A 24,540-nucleotide genomic window follows, 5' to 3' on the forward strand; every position below is an offset into this window, starting at 1 on the left:
GTTTTGATAACCCCCTACAACGTCAGGTGGCTTTGGAACGCTTTTGGGCCATTCAGGAGGAAATCAAAGCTTTCTTATCAGAGCAAAAGAGTGACAAGGCAACTCAGGTTTCTGAGTTTTTGGAAGATGAGGAGAAAAGGGAAACAGTTGCATTTTTGACAGACATTGCATCACACCTTAATCAACTGAATGTTAATCTGCAGGGACGGGACGACACAGTGTGTGATATGATAACAGCAGTCCAGGCTTTCCAACAGAAATTGGAGCTTTTCAAGAATGATCTCCAGGGAGAACTTGTCCACTTCTCCAATCTTCTGGTGCAAAACCAGGGAGGAAAAGATGTTCCCAACCATGTTGATTTCATCCAGAAGCTGATGGATAACTTCAAGGCTCTCTTTGATGACTTCACTGTGGGAAGAGAACAGCTGCTGCTCATCCAGAACACCACCTTGGTCACAAATGTGACAAAGTTGTCAGAAGAAGCAAAACAGATCTTCAGATGGGTAGATGTTACATCACTGCAAATGGAGTTGATTGAGCAGCAAGAACATGTGACTTTGAAGGAGCAGGCTGGTGATTGCGAACCTTTTACTTTCCGGGGAAAGATGGTGCTGCAGCTGATGTCCCTGTTCCCAAGACACTGGCGCTATACATCCAGGCCATGTTTGGCTCCACATAAAGCATTCAGTCCCCTTGCCTTTTTCCACATTTTGTTATTTATTATTTTGTACATTATTTAAAACATTTTACTCAGCAATCTCCACACAATACACCATAATGACAAAGCGAACATACGTTTTTTGAAATTATTGCAAATATATTACATAAAAAGCAGAAGCACCTTACTTACGTAATTATTCAGACCCTTTGCTACGAGACTCGAAATATAGCTCAGGTGGATCCTGTTTCCATTGATTATCCTTAAGATGAGTCCACCTGTGGTAAATTCAATTAATTGGACATGATTTGTAAATTGCACACACCTGTATTCATAAGGTCCCACAGTTGACAGTGCATGTCAGAGAAGAAAAAAACAGGCCATGAGGTCAAAGAAAATTGACCGTAGAGCTCCGAGACAGGATTGTGTCGAGGCACAGGTCTGGGGAAGGGTACCATAAAAATTTGCAGCAATGAAGATCCCCAAGAATACAGTGACCTCCATCATTCTTAAATGGAAGTTGGGAACCTCAAAGACTCTTCCTAGAGCTGGGCGCCCAGCCATACTGAGCAATCGGGGGAGAAGGGCCTTGGTCAGGGAGGTGACCAAGAACCCGATGGTCACTCTGACAGAGTCTAGAGTTCATCTGTGGAGATGGGAGAACCTTCCAGAAGGACAACCATCTCTGCAGCACTCCACCAATCAGGCCTTTATGGTAGAGTGGCCAGACGAAAGCCACTCCTCAGTAAAAGGCACATGACAGCCCGCTTGAAGTTTGCCAAAAGGCACTTAAAGATTTTCTGGTCTGATGAAACTGATGAAATTATTTGGCCTGAATGCCAAGCGTCACGTCTGGGGAAACCTGGCAGCATCATGCTGTGGAGATGTTTTTCAGCAGCAGGGACTGGGAGACTAGGATTAAGGGAAAGATGAACGGAGAAAAGTACAGAGAGATCCTTGACGAAAACCTGTTCCAGGGAGCTCAGGACCTCAGACTGGGGTGAAGGTTTACCTTTCAACAGGACAACGGCCCTAAGCACACAGCCAAGACAATCCAGGAGTGACTTTGGGACAAGTCTCTGACTGTCCTTGAGTCGCCCAGCCAGAGCCCGGAACCCAATCGGACATCTCTGGAGAGACCTGCAAATAGCTGTGCAGCATCGCGCCCATCCAACCTAACAGAACTTGAGTGAAATTCCCCAAATACAGGTGTGCCAAGCTTGTAGCGTCATACCCAAGAAGACTCGATGCTGTAATCGGTGCCAAAGGTGCTTCAACAAAGTACTGAGTAAAGGGTCTGAATACTTATGTAAATGTGATATTTCCATTATTTAAACATTTTTATTAGCAAAAACTTCTAAAAACCTGTTTCTGCTTTGTCATTATAGGGTATTGTGTGTAGATTGATGAGGGAAAAACAAACAATTTAATATATTTTAGAATAAGGCTGTAACGTAACAAAATGTGGAAAAGGTAAAGGGGTCTGAATATTTTCCAAAGGCACTGTAAAATTAGCTGTGAATTAGCCATCTCCACAATTAACTGTATTAAAACTACATACCTTACCAAGCTCATCAATGAACACCTGCACCAGTGTCTCAGAGTTGCTCTCACACCATTTGTGCCAAAGTTCAAAGCATCGGCAGGAGACAAAGTGTAACTTCTCTCATTGGTGCAAGGCCCAGAGTGACTTATTTAAGCAATAAGGTCAGAGGTGGTGTGGTATATGACCAATATACCACAGCTAAGGGTTGTTCTGATGCAAATCAAATTACGACCAGGAATACGCACGATGCAACTCGGAGTGCTAGGACACAGCCCTAAGCCATGGTATACTGGCCATATATCACAACCCCCTGAGGAGCCTTATTGCTATTATAAACTGGTTACCAACATAATTAGAGCAGAAAAACGAAATGTTTGGTCATATCCGTGATATACGGTCTGACATACCATGGCTTTCAGCCAATCAGAATTCAGGGCTCTCTGACAATCTCCCGTCTGCCGTCACTCTCTGCCTCCCACCCTCCTGCTTCGTCTCCCTCGGCTCCGTCTCTCCCTCGGCTCAGTCTCCCGCCCTCCGTCTCCCGCCCTCCGTTTCTCCCGCCCTCCGTTTCTCCCGCCCTCCGTTTCTCCCGCCCTCCGTCTCCGTCTCCTGCCTTTCGTCTCCGTCTCCCGCCCTCTCGCTCCGTCTCCCGCCCTCTCGCTCCGTCTCGTCTCCCGCCCTCTCGCTCCGTCTCCGTCTCCCGCCCTCTCTCTCCGTCTCCCGCCCTCTCTCTCTCCGTCTCCCGCCCTCTCGCTCCGTCTCCCGCCCTCTCGCTCCGTCTCCCGCCCTCTCGCTCCGTCTCCCGCCCTCTCGCTCCGTCTCTCCCGCCCTCTCGCTCCGTCTCCGTCTCCCGCCCTCTCGCTCCGTCTCCCGCCCTCTCGCTCCGTCTCCGTCTCCCGCCCTCTCGCTCCGTCTCCCGCCCTCTCGCTCCGTCTCCCGCCCTCTCGCTCCGTCTCCGTCTCCCGCCCTCTCGCTCCGTCTCCCGCCCTCTCTATCCGTCTCCGTCTCCCGCCCTCTCGCTCCGTCTCCCGCCCTCTCGCTCCGTCTCCGTCTCCCGCCCTCTCGCTCCGTCTCCGTCTCCCGCCCTCTCGCTCCGTCTCCCGCCCTCTCGCTCCGTCTCCGTCTCCCGCCCTCTCGCTCCGTCTCCCGCCCTCTCGCTCCGTCTCCCGTCTCCCCTCTCGCTCCGTCTCCGTCTCCCGCCTCTCGCTCCGTCTCCCGCCCTCTCGCTCCGTCTCCCGCCCTCTCGCTCCGTCTCCCGCCCTCCGTTTCTCCCGCCCTCCGTTTCTCCCGCCCTCCGTTTCTCCCGCCCTCCGTTTCTCTCGCCCTCCGTTTCTCCCGCCCTCCGTTTCTCCCGCCCCTTCGTCTCTGTCTCCCGCCCTTGTCTCTGTCTCCCGCGCTCCGTCTCCGGCGCTCCGTCTCCATCTCCCGCGCTCCGTCTCCGTCTCCCGCGCTCCGTCTCAGTCTCCCGCGCTCCGTCTCAGTCTCCCGCGCTCCGTCTCTCCCCCCTCCGCTCCGTCTCCCGCCCCTCTCGCTCCGTCTCCCGCTCCGTCTCCCGCTCTCTCGCTCCGTCTCCCGCCCTCCGTCTCCGTCTCCCGCCCTTCGTCTCCGTCTCCCGCCCTTCGTCTCCGTCTCCCGCCCTCTCGCTCAGTCTCCCGCCCTCTCGCTCCGTCTCCCGCCCTCCGCTCCGTCTCCCGCCCTTCGTCTCCGTCTCCCGCCCTTTGTCTCTGTCTCCCGCGCTCCGTCTCCGGCGCTCCGTCTCCGTCTCCCGCGCTCCGTCTCCGTCTCCCGCGCTCCGTCTCAGTCTCCCGCGCTCCGTCTCAGTCTCCCGCGCTCCGTCTCCCGCCCTCTCGCTCCGTCTCCCGCCCTCTCGCTCCGTCTCCCGCTCCGTCTCCCGCCCTCTCGCTCCGTCTCCCGCCCTTTCGTCTCCGTCTCCCGCCCTTCGTCTCCGTCTCCCGCCCTTCGTCTCCGTCTCCCGCCCTCTCGCTCAGTCTCCCGCCCTCTCGCTCCGTCTCCCGCCCTCTCGCTCCGTCTCCCGCCCTTCGTCTCCGTCTCCCGCCCTTCGTCTCCGTCCCCGCCCTCTCGCTCCGTCTCCCGCCCTCTCGCTCCGTCTCCCGCCCTCTCGCTCCGTCTCCCGCCCTCTCTCCGCCCTCTCGCTCCGTCTCCCGCCCTCTCGCTCCGTCTCCCGCCCTCTCGCTCAGTCTCCCGCCCTCCCGCCCTCTCCTCCGTCTCCCGGCCTCTCGCTCCGTCTCCCGCCCTCTCGCTCCGTCTCCCGCCCTCCCGCCCTCTCGCTCCGTCTCCCGCCCTCCCGCCCTCTCGCTCCGTCTCCCGCCCTCTCGCGCCGTCTCCCGCCCTCTCGCTCCGTCTCCTGCCTTTCGTCTCCGTCTACTGCCCTTTGTCTCTGTCTCCCGCCCTCTCGCTCCGTCTCCCGCCTTTGTCTCTGTCTCCCGCCCTCTCGCTCCGTCTCCCGCCCTTTGTCTCAGTCTCCCGCCCTCTCGCTCCGTCTCCCGCCCTCTCGCTCCGTCTCCCGCCCTCTCGCTCCGTCTCCCGCCCTCTCGCTCCGTCTCCCGCCCTCCGTTTCTCCCGCCCTTCGTCTCCGTCTCCTGCCTTTCGTCTCCGTCTCCTGCCCTTTGTCTCTGTCTCCCGCCCTTCGTCTCCGTCTCCCGCGCTCCGTCTCCCGCCCTCTCGCTCCGTCTCCCGCCCTCTCGCTCCGTCTCCCGCCCTCTCGCTCCGTCTCCCGCCCTCTCGCTCCGTCTCCCTCTCTCCCCCTCTCTACATCAATCTACTGTGTAGTGAAGTCCATCTACATTGACTTTGTAGAACAGAACTCATGAATGCTAGAGGCTAGAAATAACACACTAACAGTTTCAGGGGACAGGTTTTTAGTGGCACAGTATTTTAAAATAGTATAGTGGTATAAAAACACAGTGGTGGCACAGTGGTATAAAAACACAGTGGTGGCACAGTGGTATAAAAACACAGTGGTGGCACAGTGGTATAAAAACACAGTGGTGGCACAGTGGTATAAAAACACAGTGGTGGCACAGTGGTATAAAAACACAGTGGTGGCACAGTGGTATAAAAACACAGTGGTGGCACAGAGGTATAAAAACACAGTGGTGGCACAGTGGTATAAAAACATGTATTATCAAATAACCTGGTTATGGGTCACGTGTATTAACAAATATCCTGGGTATGCGTCACATGTATTAACAAATAACCTGGGTATGGGTCACGTGTATTAACAAATATCCTGGGTATGCGTCACATGTATTAACAAATAACCTGGGTATGGGTCACGTGTATTAACATATAACGTGGCTATGCGTCACGTGTATTAACAAATAGCGTGGCTATGCGTCACGTGTATTATAAAATAACATTGGTATGGGTCACGTGTATTATCAAATAACATTGGTATGCGTCACATGTATTATAAAATAACATTGGTATGGGTCACGTGTATTATCAAATAACATTGGTATGGGTCACGTGTATTATCAAATAACATTGGTATGCGTCACATGTATTATAAAATAACATTGGTATGGGTCACGTGTATTAGCAAATAACATTGGTATGGGTCACGTGTATTATCAAATAACATTGGTATGCGTCACATGTATTATAAAATAACATTGGTATGGGTCACGTGTATTAGCAAATAACATTGGTATGCGTCACATGTATTATAGAATAACATTGGTATGGGTCACGTGTATTATCAAATAACATTGGTATGGGTCACGTGTATTTACAAATAACATTGGTATGGGTCACGTGTATTAGCAAATAACATTGGTATGGGTCACTTGTATTAGCAAATAACATTGGTATGGGTCACGTGTATTAGCAAATAACATTGGTATGGGTCACGTGTATTAGCAAATAACATTGGTATGGGTCACGTGTATTAGCAAATAACATTGGTATGGGTCACGTGTATTATCAAATAACATTGGTATGGGTCACGTGTATTATCAAATAACATTGGTATGGGTCACGTGTATTATCAAATAACATTGGTATGGGTCACGTGTATTAGCAAATAACATTGGTATGGGTCACGTGTATTATCAAATAACATTGGTATGGGTCACGTGTATTAGCAAATAAGTGGGTATGCGTCACGTGTATTAGCAATCTTACAAAGCAGAAAAAGATGAAGACAAAAAAAGACCATGCAAAACACTACGCTTATTCGTCACACATTAGTTATCTATCCACAGAGGGGGCAGAGAGTAAGAGAGAAAGAAAGAGCGATAGAGAGGCAGAAAAAGAGGAGAAAACAGAGAAGAGAGAAAAGGAGAGAGTGCATTTTGACTGTGTCATGCTCTTTATGTGGGGCCTATTGTTGTCACTGTGTGCAGTGGGTCTGGTCTGGAGATAGCATCTGGTAAGAAAGAGTCTGAGAGGAGAGAGCTGAATCTAAGATGAACACAGTGGAGCTGGTCGAGGGTCTTATCATCCAAATGAAAGGGAACATCTACAATGGAGAGAGAATATATTCAGAGCTGGAGAGGGGGATAGAGGGGGGTGAAATGACCTCTGAGTTACGTTTGCAGACAAAGAAGAAGGTGTGTGTGTGTGTGTGTCATGTGAATTAGAATATATCTAGTCATAACAGTGGGACAATGAGGTCATAAGATATGGTCATATAAAAGCATTTGAGCCATTGAGTTTAAAGAGTTGGACATATTCAGTCATGAATTCATACCTGGCATACATAATGCATATTTTACATGAAGTAATACGATGTGATCTACTTGAAAAGTAAGAAGAACATGATGGATTTGGTCAAAAGAACTAGACATTAATTGCAATATCAGACAGAGATGAAATATTCTGGAAACAAGCCAACAGAGTCTATATAACAGTGGAGTGTTGCAAACTAATCATGGTCGATTTAGAAACAATTCACTGAGAAACACAAGCTAAGGTCAACTGAAGAATGTTCAGTTTGTAACAGTGCTGCTTGTAACACTGCTGCTACTCTGCAATTGCATGCTTGAATACAAAAAAAGGAATAATGTTGCCGTTAATATCAAAATGCAAGATGGAGGTCCTTTGTCACACTGGTGGTTGTTTTTCAGTGCTGTAACACGGGTGGTGTATTCAGTAATGTAGCCTGGGTGGTGTAGTCAGTGCTGTAACCTGGGTGGTCAGGTCAGTGCTGTAACCTGGGTGGTGTGGTCAGTCAGTACTGTAACCTGGGTGGTGTGGTCAGTCAGTACTGTAACCTGGGTGGTGTGGTCAGTCAGTACTGTAACCTGGGTGGTGTAGTCAGTCAGTACTGTAACCTGGGTGGTCGAGTCAGTGCTGTAACATGGGTGGTGTGGTCAGTGCTCTAACCTAGGTGGTGTAGTCAGTGCTGTAACCTGGGTGGAGTAGTCAGTGCTGTAACCTGGGTGGAGTAGTCAGTGCTGTAACCTGAGTGGAGTAGTCAGTGCTGTAACCTGGGTGGAGTAGTCAGTGCTGTAACCTGGGTGGAGTAGTCAGTGCTGTAACCTGGGTGGAGTAGTAAGTGCTGTAACCTGGGTGGAATAGTCAGTGCTGTAACCTGAGTGGAGTAGTCAGTGCTGTAACCTGAGTGGAGTAGTCAGTGCTGTAACCTGGGTGGAGTAGTAAGTGCTGTAACCTGGGTGGTGTAGTCAGTACTGTAACATGGGTGGTGTGGTCACTGATGTAACATGGGTGATGTTGTCAGTGATATAGCCATGTTCGGTTGCTCAGTGTTGTAACCTGGGTGATGTGGTCAGTGCTGTAACATGGGTGGTGTGGTGCATCGCTGTAGCTAGGTCGATGCACTATATATGAGAGAGAGAGAGAGAGAGAGAGAGAGAGAGAGAGAGAGAGAGAGAGAGAGAGATACCATTTCCAGAAATAGACAATTTTGCAGCTTAACAATACATAGGGGCATAGCAAGGAAATCAATAGCCTTTTAACGACCAGTTCCAACGGAGAAAGAACAGACACACGGGTTGGGGTCCATATGACTCATGAAGTGGAGAATTTAAATTGAATTCAATTAGAATTTCAACAACCTTTAAGTTATGGAATTGGAATTAGACTGTTTGGATTGGAATTCAATATTTGCTAATTTCCCGGTTAATTAAATGTATGCTTTAAGTACAAAAATATTGACTGCAGGATGTGTTGAATCATTTCAACTTGTGATATGATCAGCCTGAGAGGATTGAAATCAAAAGTGGAAATGTTGGTGATAATAATGGTAATATAATTCTTGGAATTTACCTAACATATGAATTGAGAGGAATTTAATCATCTTTGAATTCAAAGACTGACCTGGAAATTGAATTCAATGGAATTTACAGGGAGAGGAATCTACAGGGTGTCCTGTGTGAATTTAAGTATGCTCTCTCTAATTCTCTCTTTCTTTTTCTTTCTCTCTCTTGGAGGACCATGCCTCAGAACTACCTGGCATGATGACTCCTTGCTGTCCCTAGTCTACCTGGCCGTGCTGCTGCTCCAGTTTCAACTGTTCTGCCTGCGGCTGTGGAACCCTGACCTGTTCACCGGACGTGCTACCTGTCCCAGATCTGCTGTTTTCAACTCTCTAGAGACAGCAGGTGCGGTAGAGATACTCTGAAAGATCGGCTATGAAAAGCCGATTGACATTTACTCCTGAGGTGCTGACCTGTTGCACCCTCGACAACTACTGTGATTATTATCATTTGAACATCTTGGCCATGTTCTGTTATAATCTCCACCCGGCACAGCCAGAAGAGGACTGGCCACCCTTCATAGCCTGGTTCCTCTAGGTTTCTTCCAAGGTTCTGGCCTTTCTAGGGAGTTTTCCTAGCCACCGTGCTTCTACACCTGCATTGCTTGCTGTTTGGGGTTTTAGGCTGGGTTTCTGTACAGCACTTTGAGATATCATCTGATGTAAGAAGGGCTTTATAAATAAATTTGATTTGAGGGAATTGAATTAGAATTGCATTTGTGGGGTTAACCCCAACCCTGACACACACAAAGGGTCTGTCCGTCTATGTGTCTACCTGTGTGTGTGTTGTTTTTGGGGGGATAAGTCATAAGGGAGTCAGCTGTTTTTGTTTGGGAATGTAAGATTAGTTAATCTAGCGAATGATGTCGGATACAAACCCTAAAAAATGTACACACACACACACACACACAGAGAGAGAGAAAGACAGAGCGCGAGAGAGACAGAGAAAAACAGAGAAAGACAGAGTGAGAGAGACAGAGAAAGACAGAGAGAGAGCCTGACTCTAATGAAATATTACAGGATTACGGTGTCCATATTAGGACAGCGTTGTCTCACTTGGACAGGCTAACAATGCTGCTCAATATTGCACATGTCAAACTGGGCAAGTTTGCAGGGAGAAATAGAATGAAATGCTTCTCAATCCCAGTCGTCCCAATGAAATGAAGGGTTAATCCGGAAGGTAATAAAGGGCCACACAGCGGCTAGTGCACTTAGCGTAGAACTAGCATTATTACAGGCTAACAATGTGGTACCCTACTGCTCAGTACTGTAATGTATCCAAGTGAACAGAGTTTGCAGGGAGAAATAATGAAATGCCTCTCAATCTCCATGCCTTGAATCCCTGTCACTCTGTGACTTCGTGGAAGACTTTAACCCACTTAACCCAAATAAAGTCACCATGTTTTCATCATCATATAAAGCCCTAGTTATATTGTTACTTTGACAAAGTCATTTTTTGAGATTATTATTTCATTAATTAATTAGTGACTCGTTTTAAGGTAAAAAATAATAAAGAAAAAACATGTCCCTCATTTTAAAGTCAACCGTGTTTTGTAAAATGAACTCTCGTTTTAATTTGGTGAAAATATTCCTTTTTAAATATTTGTTTCAAAAGAAACATTGAACATCTAACAGTAAAATCTTAGTGTAAAAGCAGGTGAGCCGGTTCTACTCTGTTGGCCATTTTCTGGTGGAAAACTGAACGGGTCGAGCAAAACACACCAACCCATAGATTGACAAGCAAAAATAAAAGTGTTTAAAAAGTCTGAAACTTGCATTTAATTGCCAGTCCCTGTTGCACACAAGAAGCTCCCATTCCTCGTGCCACATAGGGATTTACTGATATGGTCAACATGGTTACGGAATGCCACTTACTATAGACCGTTTTCAATTTAATCTCTTGAGATGGGAAAACATGGTGTTATTCTTTTTAAGTTGAACAAGTGCTCTCTATTTAAGAATGTTAAAATGTGAAATGTTACACTACCCAAAAGGGAACAATCCAGACTGATCGTTTCAAGGAAAGATGAGAGGTTTTCAGTTTGTAATATGTCCACTGTCCAATGTTCCCGTAATGTTAATGTCAGAGGAAAATAATATGGCAATGTTGTAGCAAACGTCGAGGCAACATTGTGACAGTATTAGATGGATGCTAATTTGTTTTTGCCCTTGTGTCTCACTGTTAAGACACTCCCATTCCTCCATCTCTCTTTTCACTTGGTTTCTTGCTTTCCAAACCCTCTTTTCTACCACCTCTATATTTTAAGCTCTTATACTATATGTCTGCTTTTTCACCGTGTTCTGTTTGTGCCACCAACATCTTGCCCTCAGGCCAAGCTTTAGCCCTACTCCTTAGATCCCCCCACACACACACACACACACACACACATATATACTTCCCTCCAACCCACACACACATATACTTCCCTCCAACCCACACACACATATACTTCCCTCCAACCCACACACACACACACACACATATACTTCCCTCCAACCCACACACACACAGACACATATACTTCCCTCCAACCCACACACACACATATACTTCCCTCCAACCCACACACACAACCCAATTGCCTTTGTGCGCTTGTTTCAAAGAGATAAGTGCAGCATGAGTGAGTGAGGGAGCATTAGCTAGCGGATCTATCTGTGTGCCAGTGCCACAATTATTCCAATATCTCCATTAAGCATTCAGAAACTGAGGAGGCTTGTGTCAAACAGGAAATTAAGTTAAATGCAAAGGACACATGATCCATCACCCCCAACAGTGAACTAGCTCACACATTTCAGTAAGGAGGTAGTAGAAAACTGAAATGAAAAACTGTATATTCTCCATCTCAGTGTGACAATTAGAGAGAGAGAGAGAGAGAGAGAGATGAAAAAAACACCAGGTAACTGACAGAATAAAGGAAACACGTGGGTACACTGAACAAAAATAGAAACGCAACATGTAAAGTGTTGACCCCATGTTTCATGAGCTGAAATAAAAGCTGCCATTTCTGGTCTACTGAGCTCAAACCTGAACATTATTTCAGTTCTGTGCAACTTCCAGTGTGTGATACTGTGAACACTGAGGCTGTAACCGCTTTAAGTTACAGTTTCAGACAGTGGTCAACTAGGCTCTGTGGCTAGTTGATCATTATGTAAGCCTACCAGAGTGGCCCACCACCAAAAGCAATGGAGGAAATTGATCTCATAACATTTTACCATGGAAATTGCGGTTCTATCAATCAGCCTACAGTAGGAGCCAATGTGTGGTGTTCAATGTAGGCCTACATTTCATGAGACAAAAAAAAACATGCAGGGCTTAACATTAACCTGTTTATCCACTTGTCCATCAGACAAGGAGGTGACTGAAAATGTTGTTGTGTTGTTTGATGCAAGAAACCACTTTATAAAAAAAATGCATTGCTATTTCCATACCATTATGACAGAGAATTAGACAAATTATGCTATCCTCTGCCAATTGGCTACTTAGCTTATTCAAGCCTGCCTCAAAACAAAACTCTGCCCCTTTAAGACAAAAACAAAACAAAACGATTTACCTGACTTGGAGTGACAAACTGCCCTTGCTGTCTCTGCCTGGCCAGCTCCCCTCTCTGGGATTCTCTGCCTCTGACCCTATTATGGGGGCTGAGTCACTGGCTTACTAGCGCTCTTCCATGCCGTCCCTAGGAGGGGGTGTGTCACTTGAGTGGGTTGAGTCACAGATGTGATCTTCCTGTCCGGTTTTGCGCCCCCTCTGGCTTGTGAGGTGGAGGAGATCTTCGTGGGCTATACTCAGTCTTGTCTAAGGGTAGTAAGCGGGTAGTCTGTATCTCTCTAGTGGTGTGGAGGCTGTGCTTTGGCAAAGTGGGTGGGGTTATATCCTGCCTTGTTGGCCCTGTCCGGGGGTATCGTCGGATGGGACCATAGTGTCCCCCGACCCACCAGTCTCAGTCTCCAGTATCTATGCTGAAATAGTTTATGTGCCATGGGGCTAGGGTCAGTCTGTTATATCTGGAGTATTTCTCCGGTCTTATCTGGTGTCCTGAGTGAATTTAAGTATGCTCCCTCTAATTCTCTCTCCCCTTCCCCTCCCGGAGGACCTGAGCTCTATGACGATGCCTCAGGACTACCTGGCCTGATGACTACTGGCTGTCCCCAGTCCACCTGGTCGTGCTGCTGCTCCAGTTTCAACTGTTCTGCCTGTGACTAGGGAACCCTGACCTGTTCACTGGACGTGCAACCTTGTCCCGGACCTCACTCTTTCGACTCACTCTCTCTCTCTCACACTCTACCACACCTGCTGTCTCGACCTCTGAATGCTCGGCTATGAAAAACCAACTGACATTTACTAGAGGGTGCAACTGACCTGTTGCACCCTCTACAACCACTGTGATTACTATTTGACCCTGCTGGTCATCTATGAACATTTGATCATCTTGAAGAACAATCTGGCCTTAAATGGCAATGTACTCTTATAATCTCCACCCGGCACAGCCAGAAGAGGATTGGCCACCCTTCAGAGCCTGGTTCCTCTAGATCTTTTCCTAGGTTCCTTGCATTTCTAGGGAGTTTTTCCTAGCCACTGTGCTTCTACATCCACATTGCTTGCTGTTTGGGGTTTTAGACTGGGTTTCTGTATAGCACTTTGTAACATCTGCTGATATAAATACATTTGATTGACTTGTCTTTCAAAGATGTCTAGAAATGTACACGTTTTGTCCTCTTGTAGGAAGTAATCACTCCCCCATTGCTGACTACAAATGATTTTCAACTGGGCTAATAACTCACTAACTAGCAAAGGATATGAACAAATATACAACAGGTGGGTCTAATCCTGAATGCTGGTTAAAAGCACATTCCAGCCAGTGTCTATTCTACCACTGGCTAAATCTATGACATTAAAATGCCTATTTTCTCTGTTTCATCTGACTGGACAATCCACTGTCTCATCAGCCCAACCAGGCAAGTTATAAACTTGATCTCCACTATAAAAGCATCTAGACATTCTCACATTTATTTAGACTAACATTTTAGTTGTTTTCAACAGCGGAGATTTGTATAAACCTTGCTGTCTGTCTCTCCGACATTTTCAACATTATTTCAATACTCAAATTCGATCTCCAGCTGTCCCATAGTAATGAACGAGTCAGGACGAGACAGGCAGGCAGCGTTTCTCAGCCAGTCGAAATCATGAATCAGCTGGCATAATTTTTATGGATATATTTTTTAAAAGCCAATTGAAAAAAGGTCAAAGGAAACGAAGTGCAGCTACTATAGTTTGCAGTCTTTCCAGCTTCAATTTGAAGTTATTGTGTTAGCTGTGGTGTTGGCTAGCTCCTCTGAACAACAGTGTAATAAAGGTCACAAGAAAACAGCTTAAACAAATGCAAACGCAGCTACTTTGCTGTTATTCTGGCTGCACTATTTGATGTAACTGTAAGCTAGCCCTGGTTGGCGAACTAGCAAACAAGGGATAAGAACATTGCCAGCCAGTATGGCAATGGAACATTTTGAACTAACCAATGGAACGAATGACCAGCCGGCCTGGGGAGCAAACCTAGATTTGTGTCGGGACTATAACTTGTGGAAGGATGAGATACTGTGAAAAACATTTATCCAATCATTTTTAACATTTTTATTTCACCTTTATTTAACTAGGCAAGTAAGTTTAGAGTAAATTCTTATTTACAATGACGGCCTACACCGGCCAAACCCGGATGACACTAGGCCAATTGTGCACCGCGCTATGGGACTCCCAATCACCTCCGGTTGTGATACAGCCTGGATTTGAACCAGGGTGTCTGTAGTGACGCCTCTAGCACTGAGATGCAGTGACTTAGACCGCTGCGCCACTCAGTAACTAAATCCAAATAAAGTTGTTTATGAAAATTTGTCAATCATTATTTGAAGATGTTGATAACCTGTTGTATAAAAGTGATAATGCCCGAGCAGCCAGTGTTTGGAGGATATATTGGCATCCCGAGATGCCGAGATGAAGTCGAGGGCCTAACAACACCCATGCCAATGTATTCTCCAAACACCGGCTTCTCAGACATTATCACTTAAATGTGTACACTTGGCTACATGCAACTCTCGCTTTGATCTCAAAACAAGCACATCTATTCATGACCGCTCATGCTGTAAAAACTGTCCAGTTCAAAGTGAATGGCACTGATCCATATATGGCAATGTTCTATTTGCATAGAGTATAAGCCTACTGCAGCTGTGATTGGTTATGAGTATGAGCTGAGTCATGCGTGTTAATGCAATATAATCCTACTCCCAAACCGTTCTGCCTTCAACAAAAATATCTTGCATAGTTAGTTTTGCATACTAATAAGTCTTGCATAGTTTGTTTTGTTTCGGTATGTTGCATTGAAAGTGGCTAATACTGCATTGATTCGATCACAAATCCAACAGTAAAAGGGAAACGTTGAAGATGTTAATTAACTAACGGGGAAAACTCTAGAAAGTTGAGTGAAGTTCAATCTCGTGCTTCTCTGAGCGGGCTGATATTTATTCTGTGCGGCAGACCCAGGGGAGCTGCGCACGGGAACATTGCCGAACATGATAGTAAAACAAAAGCACACGCGCACACAGCTTCCCTTCATCAGTCATCTCATCTCAGTGATGTCCCTCCCGTAGACTGCCTCCTCTGTCCTTCCCATCTGTGAGACAATACAGTCTCTGTTGTGTCTAGCTCTCTTCATGTCCTCTACCGTCCTACTGTCTCAGTCTCATCCACATGATTTCAATACCTCATCTAAATTCACTTTGAAACTTCACTCCACTAGAAAAATTAACTACCTTACTTCAGCTTACTACATAAATTCCCCCTCTAGTATCACCCTTCCCATCCCGTCCATACCTTGGTGATCTTGGGGTGGGCACAGCGGCTGTTGCCGGTGGTGGCATGCATCCAGCTACTCTCCAGCGGGACACACTCCTGCCTCAGAGAACACTTCTTCTCCTGGACACACCAGCCACACTCAAACCTGGGGTCAGCCTTCAGACACATGCCACAGCTGTCCCTCAAAGCAGGGCACTTGTACAGGTGGGCTGGAGGGAGGGAGGAGGGGGAGAAAAAGGGAAGAGGGATGGAGAGAGGAGTGGGGGGGGGAATGGGAGAGTTTTTTGTTAACATGCTGAAAGTGTGAAATGACACATCCAACCCTATTCACACACAAGTCACAAGAGATAAACATAAACCAATTTAGACTTAAAAAGTATATACACTGAGTGTAAAATCATTAGGAACACCTGCTCTTTTTATGACAGACTGACCAGGTGAATCCAGGTGAAATCTATGATCCCTTATTGATGTCACTTGTTAAATTCACTTAAATTCACTCCTCTAGTACTGAGATGCAGTGCCTTAGACCGATGTGCCACTCGGAAGCCCCCAAAGCCTTGAGACAATGAGACATGGATTGTGTATCTGTGCAAATGAGGGAGAACTGTCATGACAAAATATTTAAGTGCCTTTAAATGGGGTATGGTAGTTAGGGGCCATGCACACCGGTTTCGGTGTCTCAAGAACTGCAACACTGCTGGGTTTTTCACGCTCAACAGTTTCTCGTGTGTATAAAGAAAGGTCTACCACCCAAAGGACATCCAGCCAACTTGACAACTGTGGGAAGCATTGGAGTCAACATGGGTACTTTGTGTCTATGCCCCAATGAACGGAGGCCTTTCTGAGGGAAAAGGGTAGTTCAACTCAATTTTAGGAAGGTGTTCCTAATGTTTTGTACACTCAGTGTACAATATATATACAAAGGTATGTGGACACCGCTTTAAATGAGTGGATTCAGCTATTTCAGCCACACCCGTTGCTGACAGGTGTATAAAATCGAGCACACATCCATGCAATCTCCATAGACAAAAATGGGCAGTAGAATGGCCTTACTGAAGAGCTCAGTGACTTTCAATGTTGCATCGTCATAGGATGCCACCTTTCCAACAAGTCAGTTCATCAATGTGCTGTTATTGTGAAGTGGAAATGTCTAGGAGCAACAACGGCTCAGCCGCGAAGTGGTAGGCCATACAAACTCACAGAATGGGACCACCGAGTACTGAAGCAGGTAGCACATAAAAATTGTCTGACCCCGGTTGCAACACTCACTACCAAGTTCCAAACTGCCTCTGGAAGCAACGTCAGCACAATAACTGTTCGTCAGGAGCTTCTTGAAATGGGTTTCTATGACCGAGCAGATACACACAAGCCTATGATTACCTCAATGCCAAGCGTCTGGAGTGGGGTAAGGTTTGCTGCAACTGTACTCTGGAGCAGTGGAACAACGTTCTCTGAGTGAAGAATGATGCTTCACCATCTAGCAGTTCGACGGACAAATCTGGGTTTGGCGGATGCCAGGAGCGCTACCTACCCCAATGCATAGTGCTAACTATAAAGTTTGGTGGATGAGGAATAATGGTCTGGGGCTGTTTTTCATGGTTCGGGCTAGGTCCCTTAGTTTCAGTGAAGGGAAATACTAACGCTACAGCATACAATGACATTTATAGATCAGTGGTAAACAAGTAATATTTAACAAGTTCCGGTAAGACAAATTTAGCTGGCAAAGGTCCGGATGGATAATGTAATTTATCGGCGAAGTAACAAACCTCTACCTCACACCCCATAACTGTTCACACCCCTCGTGTTGGCAGAGATAAAATGTTGCAGCTTTAAAGTTAATTTCCTGCAGTTCCTCACATTTTGCATAGGGGAGAGATTTTTTGTTGTTGCTGTTTTAAAAAGGTAATTTCCTACAATTCTATGCATTCATCCATGTCTTATGTGTGTTTATATGACAAGGGTTTGAAGCCTGAATGAGAAAAAATAATCATAATACACACTACTGTTGAACATTTTGATATAATTTTTTTGTCCATTAAAATAATATAAAATTGATCAGAAATACAGTTTAGACATAGTCATTTACAACATTAACTATCGTAGCTGGAAACGGCTGATTTTTTATGGAAAATCTACATAGGCGTACAGAGGCCTATTATCAGCAACCATCAATCTTAACGTCAACAGTGAAGAGGCGACTCCAGGATGCTGGCCTTCTAGGCAGAGTTGCAAAGACAAAGCCATATCTCAGACTGGCCAATAAAAAGAAAATATTAAGATGGGCAAAAGAACACAGACACTGGACAGAGGAACTCTGCTTAGAAGGCCAGCATCCCTGAATCACCTCTTCACTGTTGACGTTGAGATTGGTGTTTTGCGGGTACTATTTAATTAAGCTGCCAGTTGAGGACTTGTGAGGCGTCTGTTTCTCAAACTAGACACTCTAATGTACTTGTCCTCTTTCTCAGTTGTGCACTGGGGCCTCCCACTCCTCTTTCTATTCTGGTTAGATACAGTTTGCGCTGTTCTGTGAAGGGAGTAGTACACAGCATTGTATGAGATCTTCAGTTTTTGTCAATTTCTTGAATGGAATAGCGGTAATTTCTCAGAACAAGAATAGACAAGTTTCAGAAGAAAGTTTCTGGCCATTTTGAGCCTGTAATCGAATCCACAAATGCAGCTCATGAAGAAGGAAAAGATGTGTGCATTTTCAAATACTGTGCGAAATCATATGTGAAGAATGCAACAAAGATGCAGAATCATCTGGCCAAGTGCATAAAGTTCCCTCAGTGCTCACAACAAGCAACCTCTGACAAAAGTCCCTCTACTTCTATTTGAGGTGAAAATGATGAATCAGACACCTTATCGATAGCAACAGCTCATGGTCCTCCTGAAACCAGAAGTTTTTTTTGACTCAATTGAGGAATATAGTCAGAGAAATGCTGATGAATGTCTTTCTCAAGCTGTGTAAGCAACTGGTTCACATCTGATGCTCACAGGCAATGTGTATTGGAAGTTAAAGTGAAGGTCAAGCAAATCATAGAGAAGCAGACTATTGCAATCATCTCTGATGGGTGGTCGAATGTTCGTGGGCAATGAATAATTAACTACATCATCTCCACCCCTCAACCAGTACTCTACAAGAGCACAGACACAAGGGACAACAGACACACCAGTTTTTACATTGCAGATGAGCTGAAGGCAGTCATCAATGACCTTGGACCACAGAAGAGATTTGCACTGGTGACAGACAATGCTGTGAACATGAAGGCTGCTTGGAAGTTTTTGTTGACTCAATTGAGGAAAGAGTCAATGGTGGAGTCCTAACCTCACATCACACCCATTGGCTGTGCCGCTTATGCATTGAATCTGCTCCTCAAGGACATCATGTCACTGAAAACAATGGATACACTCTACAAGAGAGCCAAGGCAATGGTTAGGTATGGGAAGGGTCATCAAGTTATAGCAGCAATCTACCTCACCAAGCAAAGTGAGAAGAATAAGAGCACCACTTTTTAGCAACACCAGTTGGGGTGGTGTTGTCATCATGTTTGACAGTCTCCTGGAGGGGATATAGTCTCTCCAATAAACGGCCATATCACAGTTTGCCGATATGGACAGCTCCATCAAGAGGATCCTACTGGATGATATATTTTGGGAGAGAGTGGTAAGCAGCAGTAAACTCCTGAAACCTATAGCAGCAGCTATTGCACTAATTGAGGAAGACAATGCCATCCTGTCTGATGTTCAGACTCTACTTGCAGATGTAAGAAGAAAAAATCCATATTGCCCTGCCCACTTCACTGTTGTTCCAAGCAGAGGAAACTGCAGTTCTGAAATACATCAAAAAGCGTGAAGACTTCTCCCTGAAGCCCATACACCCACAGAGTACATGTTGGACCCCAAGTATGCTGCCAAGAGCATCCTGTCTGGTGCAGAGATCAACAAGGCCTATGGTGTCATCACTACCGTGTCTCGCCATCTTGGCCTGGATGAGGGCAAGGTTCTTGGCAGTCTGGTGAAGTACACTTCCAAGCAAGGGCTTTGGGATGGCGATGCAATATGGCAGCCGTGCCAACATATCTCATCAGCCACCTGGTGGGCGGGACTTTGTGGATCTGAGGCTCTTTCCCGTTGCCTCCATCATCCTCCAAATCCCACCAACATCAGCCGCCTCAGAGCGCAACTGGTCCTTGTTTGGGAACACACACACTAAAGCACGCAACAAGCTGACCAAATTGGTCGCCATCCGGGCAAATTTGAGTCTTTTTGAGCCTGACAACAAGCCACCCTCAACAAGGTTGGAAAGTGACAGTGAAGATGAGGCCTCAGAGTCTGATGTTCAAGAGGTGGACATTGAGGAGGTCCAGGGAGAAGACATGGAAGCCTAAGAGTAAGACAACCAAAGTTTTAGTTCATTTTACAGATGTTTGTTGAAAATATTTTTGGGAGATGCGATGGATCATTGGGGATCATTCAATATTCCCTTTCTTTTGTTGTTCAGTGAAATCCTCCCATGTGAAGAGTCAACTCTTTTCATTAAAGTTAAATTCATAACTAAATTGTTTTTATTTCTATTGGAAGGATTTAATCATTTGCAATTATGTCTACTTATTATGAAGTAAAATGTTTATGTTTCTGTCTCCATTTGATAAGGCAAATATATCCAATGCAAAAAAACATCTCAATTGAAATGGTATTAATATGCGTATATTTCCACCTCTGAATATTCCCCAAAATGTGTAAGCCTACACAAGAGTGATGGTTGCTGACAATGGGCCTCTGTATGCCTATGTAGATATTCAATTAAAATTCAGCCGTTTCCTGCTACATAGTCATTAACAACATTAACAACTTCTACACTGTATTTCTGATCAATTTGATGTTATTTTATTGGACAAAAATGTGCTTTCCCTTCAAAAACAAGGACATTTCTAAGTGACCCCAAACTTTTGAATGGTAGTGTACACACACACACACACACGTCAAAAGTTTGCACTATTTTCTACATTGTAGAATAATAGTGAAAACATCAAAACTATGAAATAACACATATGGAATCATGTAGCAACCAAAAAAGTGTTAAACAAATCAAGATATATTTTATATTTGAGATTCTTCAAAGTAGCCACCCTTTGCCTTGATGACAGCTTTGAATAAAACATTTTTATATGCACTGAAGCGAAGCTCTACTTCAAATGACCGCAAGAATTTGACAGAGGAATAGTTTTCAGCCCCTCAAATCCCATTGGTCACGATTTAACTTGAAAGCAACCATGGGCCAATTAAATGATACTAAATGAGTGATTTAATTACATTTACATATCAGGGATTAAGCGAGGGAGCACCATTAGATGGTTATCTTAGTTAAAATGAGGATGAGAGAGAGAGAGAGAGAGAGAGAGAGAGAGACAGAGAGACACAGAGAGAGAGAGACACAGAGACAGAGAGACCAGTTCTAGTCCTCGGTCTGCTTGCCTGGAGAAAAACCCTGCCCCCATACCAGTCTCCCCCTCCCAACCAGTCTAACACTACCCAACTCACCCACTCCTCACCACCCCCACCCATCCTCCATATTGAGATGCATTGTACTCACTACTCAGGCATTGTGACATTCTGGTACATTGTGTCTGGGTCTGTATTGTGGTGGGCTTTGGCTGCAGAGGCATTAGCAAACATTTCCCTAAATGTGACATTATCTTATATCTTGCATCACAGCAGGAGCCCCTGCTTTTACAACCCCCCGCTGCCATGGCGACAACAACAGCAAAATGCTGGCCGTTATTAAGGCTACACAATTTCACTAGTAATTATCCGTGGAAGAAAACTTCTTTTTTTCCCTACTCCCTAGTTGTGTGTTTAATCACTATCCACCGTCTATGGATTGGTGTGCTAAACACACACGTACAGCGCATTCAGACCCCTTCCCCTTTTCCACATTTTTTAAGTTACAGCCTTATTCTAATATGAATTAAATATATACAAATATTATCAATCTACACACAATACCCCATAATGACAAAGTGAAAACAGGTTTTCTGAATGATTTGCAAATGTATTAAAAATAAAAACAGAAATACTTATTTACATAAGTATTACATAAGTATTCAGACTCTTTGCTAAGAGACTCATGTGCATCCTGTTTCCACTGAACATCCTTGATGTTTCTACAACTTTATTGGAGTTCACCTGTGGTAACTTCAATTGATTGGACATGATTTGGAAAGGCACACAACGGACTATATAAGGTCCCACAGCTGACAGTGCATGTCAGAGCAAAAACCGAACAGTGAGGTCCGAGACAGGATTGTGTTGAGGCACAGATCTGGGGAAGGGTACCAAAAAGATTGAAGAACCCCAACACCACAGTGGCCTCCATCATTCTTAAATGGAAGAAGTTTGGAACCACCAAGACTCTTTCTAGAGCAGGCCGCCCAGGCAAACTGAGCAATCAGGGGAGAAGGGCCTTGGTCAGGGAGGTGACCAAGAACCTGATGGTCACTCTGACAGACCTCCAGAGTTCCTCTGTGGAGATGGGAGAACCTTCCAGAAGGACAGCCATCTCTGCAGCACTCCACCAATCATGCCTTTATGGTAGAGTGGCCAGACGATAGCCACTCCTTAGTAAAAGGCACATGACAGCCTGCTTGGAGTTTGCCAAAAGGCACTAAAGGACTCAGACCATGAGAAACAAGATTCTCTGGTCTGATGAAACCAAGATAGAACCATTTGGTCTGAATGTCAAGCGTCACGACTTGAGGAAACCTGGCACCATCCCTACGGTGAAGCATGGTGGTGGCAGCATCATACAGGGGGATGTGTTTTCAGCGGCAGGGACTGGGAGACTAGTCAGGATCGAGGGAAAGTTACAGAGAGATCCTTGATGAAAACCTGTTCCAGAGCACTCAGGACCTCAGACTGGGGTTCAACTTCGAACAGGACAACGACCCTAAGCACACTGCCAAGATCACGCAGGAGTGGCTTTGGGACAAGTCTCAATGTCCTTGTGTGGTCCAGCCAGAGCGCAGACTTGAACCCGATCGAACATCTTTGGAGACCTGAAAATAGCTGTGCAGCGACTCTCCCAATCCAAGCTGACAGAGCTTGAGAGGATCTGCAGAGAAGAATGGGAGAAACTCCTCAAATACAGGTGTGCCAAGGTTGTAGCGTCATACCCAAGAAGACTTGAGGCTTTAATTGCTTGCAAATATGCTTCAACAAAATACTGAGAAAAGGGTCTGAATACTTATGTAAATGTTATATTTATTTTTTTATTTGCCAACATTCATAAAAAACGGATTTTGCTTTGTACATTTTGCAATGTATTGAGTGTACATTGATGGGAAAATGTTTTTAAAAATCCATTTTAGAATAAGGCTGTAACGTAACAAAATGTGGAAAAAGTCCAGGGGCCTGAATACTTTCTGAATGCACAAACACATGAAGGCATGCACACATGTACACACACATCTACTTGCTGCCTCGGTAATTGAGTTTAGAAAAGTGAAGACATCACAAGAGTGTAAAGTGACTGTGTGTGTGTGTGTGTGTGTGTGTGTGTGTGTGTGTGTGCATAACATGTGCATGCACTATTGCCTTTCTAAATCACACAAAAGGACTGCATGGCACTGTAGTTTCGAATCGATTTTACACATGCAACACAGTTGCCATCCACACAGTTGTATTTTACCATGGCGGAAACTTAGCCAGCTATTTAGAAAGTATATTTGAACGATATAGCGTGTCAAAGCCAGAATATCACTTCCAGACTTAGCTTTCCCTAGCCCTTTTTGGTCACACTATAAATTATTTAACATGCAGTGGTAGCTTACATAAAACTCAATCTCCATGCTACTGCCCTCTCTGTGGCCGTTTACTCATGTAGCTAGAGTGCCTTGGTTAAGTGAAGCTCCCACAACACATCAGGCAAGCAGTGACAATAAGTGATAGAAAATTCTTCTGGCATACCACAAGACTGTGTTAACCCTCTGAGCTAAAGCCCAGGCATTTGCTTGGGGAGCTAACACAAGTCTTCAGATCATATGAGTGTTGTTCAACGAACCATTTGCTGTATAACAAGAGAGTGCTTACCCCTCTGAGCTAAAGCCTAGTGCTTACCTTGGATGTTGAAGGGGTTGTCGATGACAAAGTTTCCGTTCCACACCACAGATAGGTCCACGGGCAGGTCACTGATGTCATTACCCTCATAGTTATACTGAAACCATAGAAACACAGTAACTATAAGTTAAACTATAATGTTGTTATTTTGTTATAATGTTGTTAAAATGCCCCTGATGTTCAACTGAAAGACATTGTTGTTGCTGTCAGTTTATGGTGCATATTTTTTTTATCAGTGTACCTCGCCTGAAAACACATTTCCATTTGGGGACAATAAAGTTTGAACTGAACTATTCCGATGCCTTCATTTCTGTTTCCATTATTCACTTTTTTTTGTTTGAAAAGTTGATGAATAAAAACAAGTTTTATACAGTAATTACACTAATATCCATTTCTAGGTTTTACATTCGTGTATCATTCATGGCTCATTTGAATATAAAGCACACAAGCATAATAGACTAATAATAGAAGTACATTGGCCATCTCTTGTTTCTCTCAGTAAATAGAGACATTTGGAAATCCAAGAAGAAGTGCCATGATATGTTTTAATAATCAAGTTCTTAATATTAATGTAGCTGATTAATAGGAGTAATCCTTCTTGTTCAACATGTCTCTCTCAAGCACACATCCTAGATCAGAACTCCTACTCTAAGACACTTTGTGAAGACACAATCTGGGCAACAGATAAAAGGCATGTAAGCATCTAACTACGACCTATGATCACAAGACAACATATTTGATCCATCTATTTGCCACTATCGGCAAAATTATAGAGTGGCACTCGGTTTACTAATTTTAACATTGCGGTCTAGTCATTTCACATAATATGCCATAATATCACATAGTAGGCCGTCACTGTAAATAAGAGTTTGCTCTTATCTGACTTGAAAAAAAATGTAAATCTGTAAAAGTAAACACGACACAGCAACGTGCATATACAGCAGATAAGGATGCATGCACACAGCAATGTCACAGTCCATGATTGGTTGGTTCTTTCATTCACCACATTGTGATTGGACAATTTTATTTCTGTCTACAGACTCTAAAATCAAATTAATATTCACAGCATACTTAAAAAATAAAAGTCATACTTTTGGACTGATCTTGAAGGACTTCTTGAACATTTCCAG

General features: G+C 45.0%; 1 protein-coding gene across 1 annotated transcript in view; it reads right to left on the bottom strand.

The window, feature by feature from the left end:
- The window catches only part of LOC115120658 (plexin-A1-like), a 409,850-nt gene that overhangs the window by 97,776 nt on the left and 287,534 nt on the right, over positions 1 to 24,540 (bottom strand). The window contains exons 11-12 of the mRNA XM_065003449.1: positions 23,411 to 23,507; positions 15,308 to 15,498 (exon numbers count right to left, since the gene is read on the bottom strand). Of these exons, the coding sequence (XP_064859521.1) occupies positions 15,308 to 15,498; positions 23,411 to 23,507 (288 nt within the window). The remainder of the gene's footprint in view (positions 1 to 15,307; positions 15,499 to 23,410; positions 23,508 to 24,540) is intronic.

Source organism: Oncorhynchus nerka, linkage group LG2 (genome assembly GCF_034236695.1).
Source record: "Oncorhynchus nerka isolate Pitt River linkage group LG2, Oner_Uvic_2.0, whole genome shotgun sequence".
NCBI lineage: Eukaryota > Metazoa > Chordata > Actinopteri > Salmoniformes > Salmonidae > Oncorhynchus > Oncorhynchus nerka.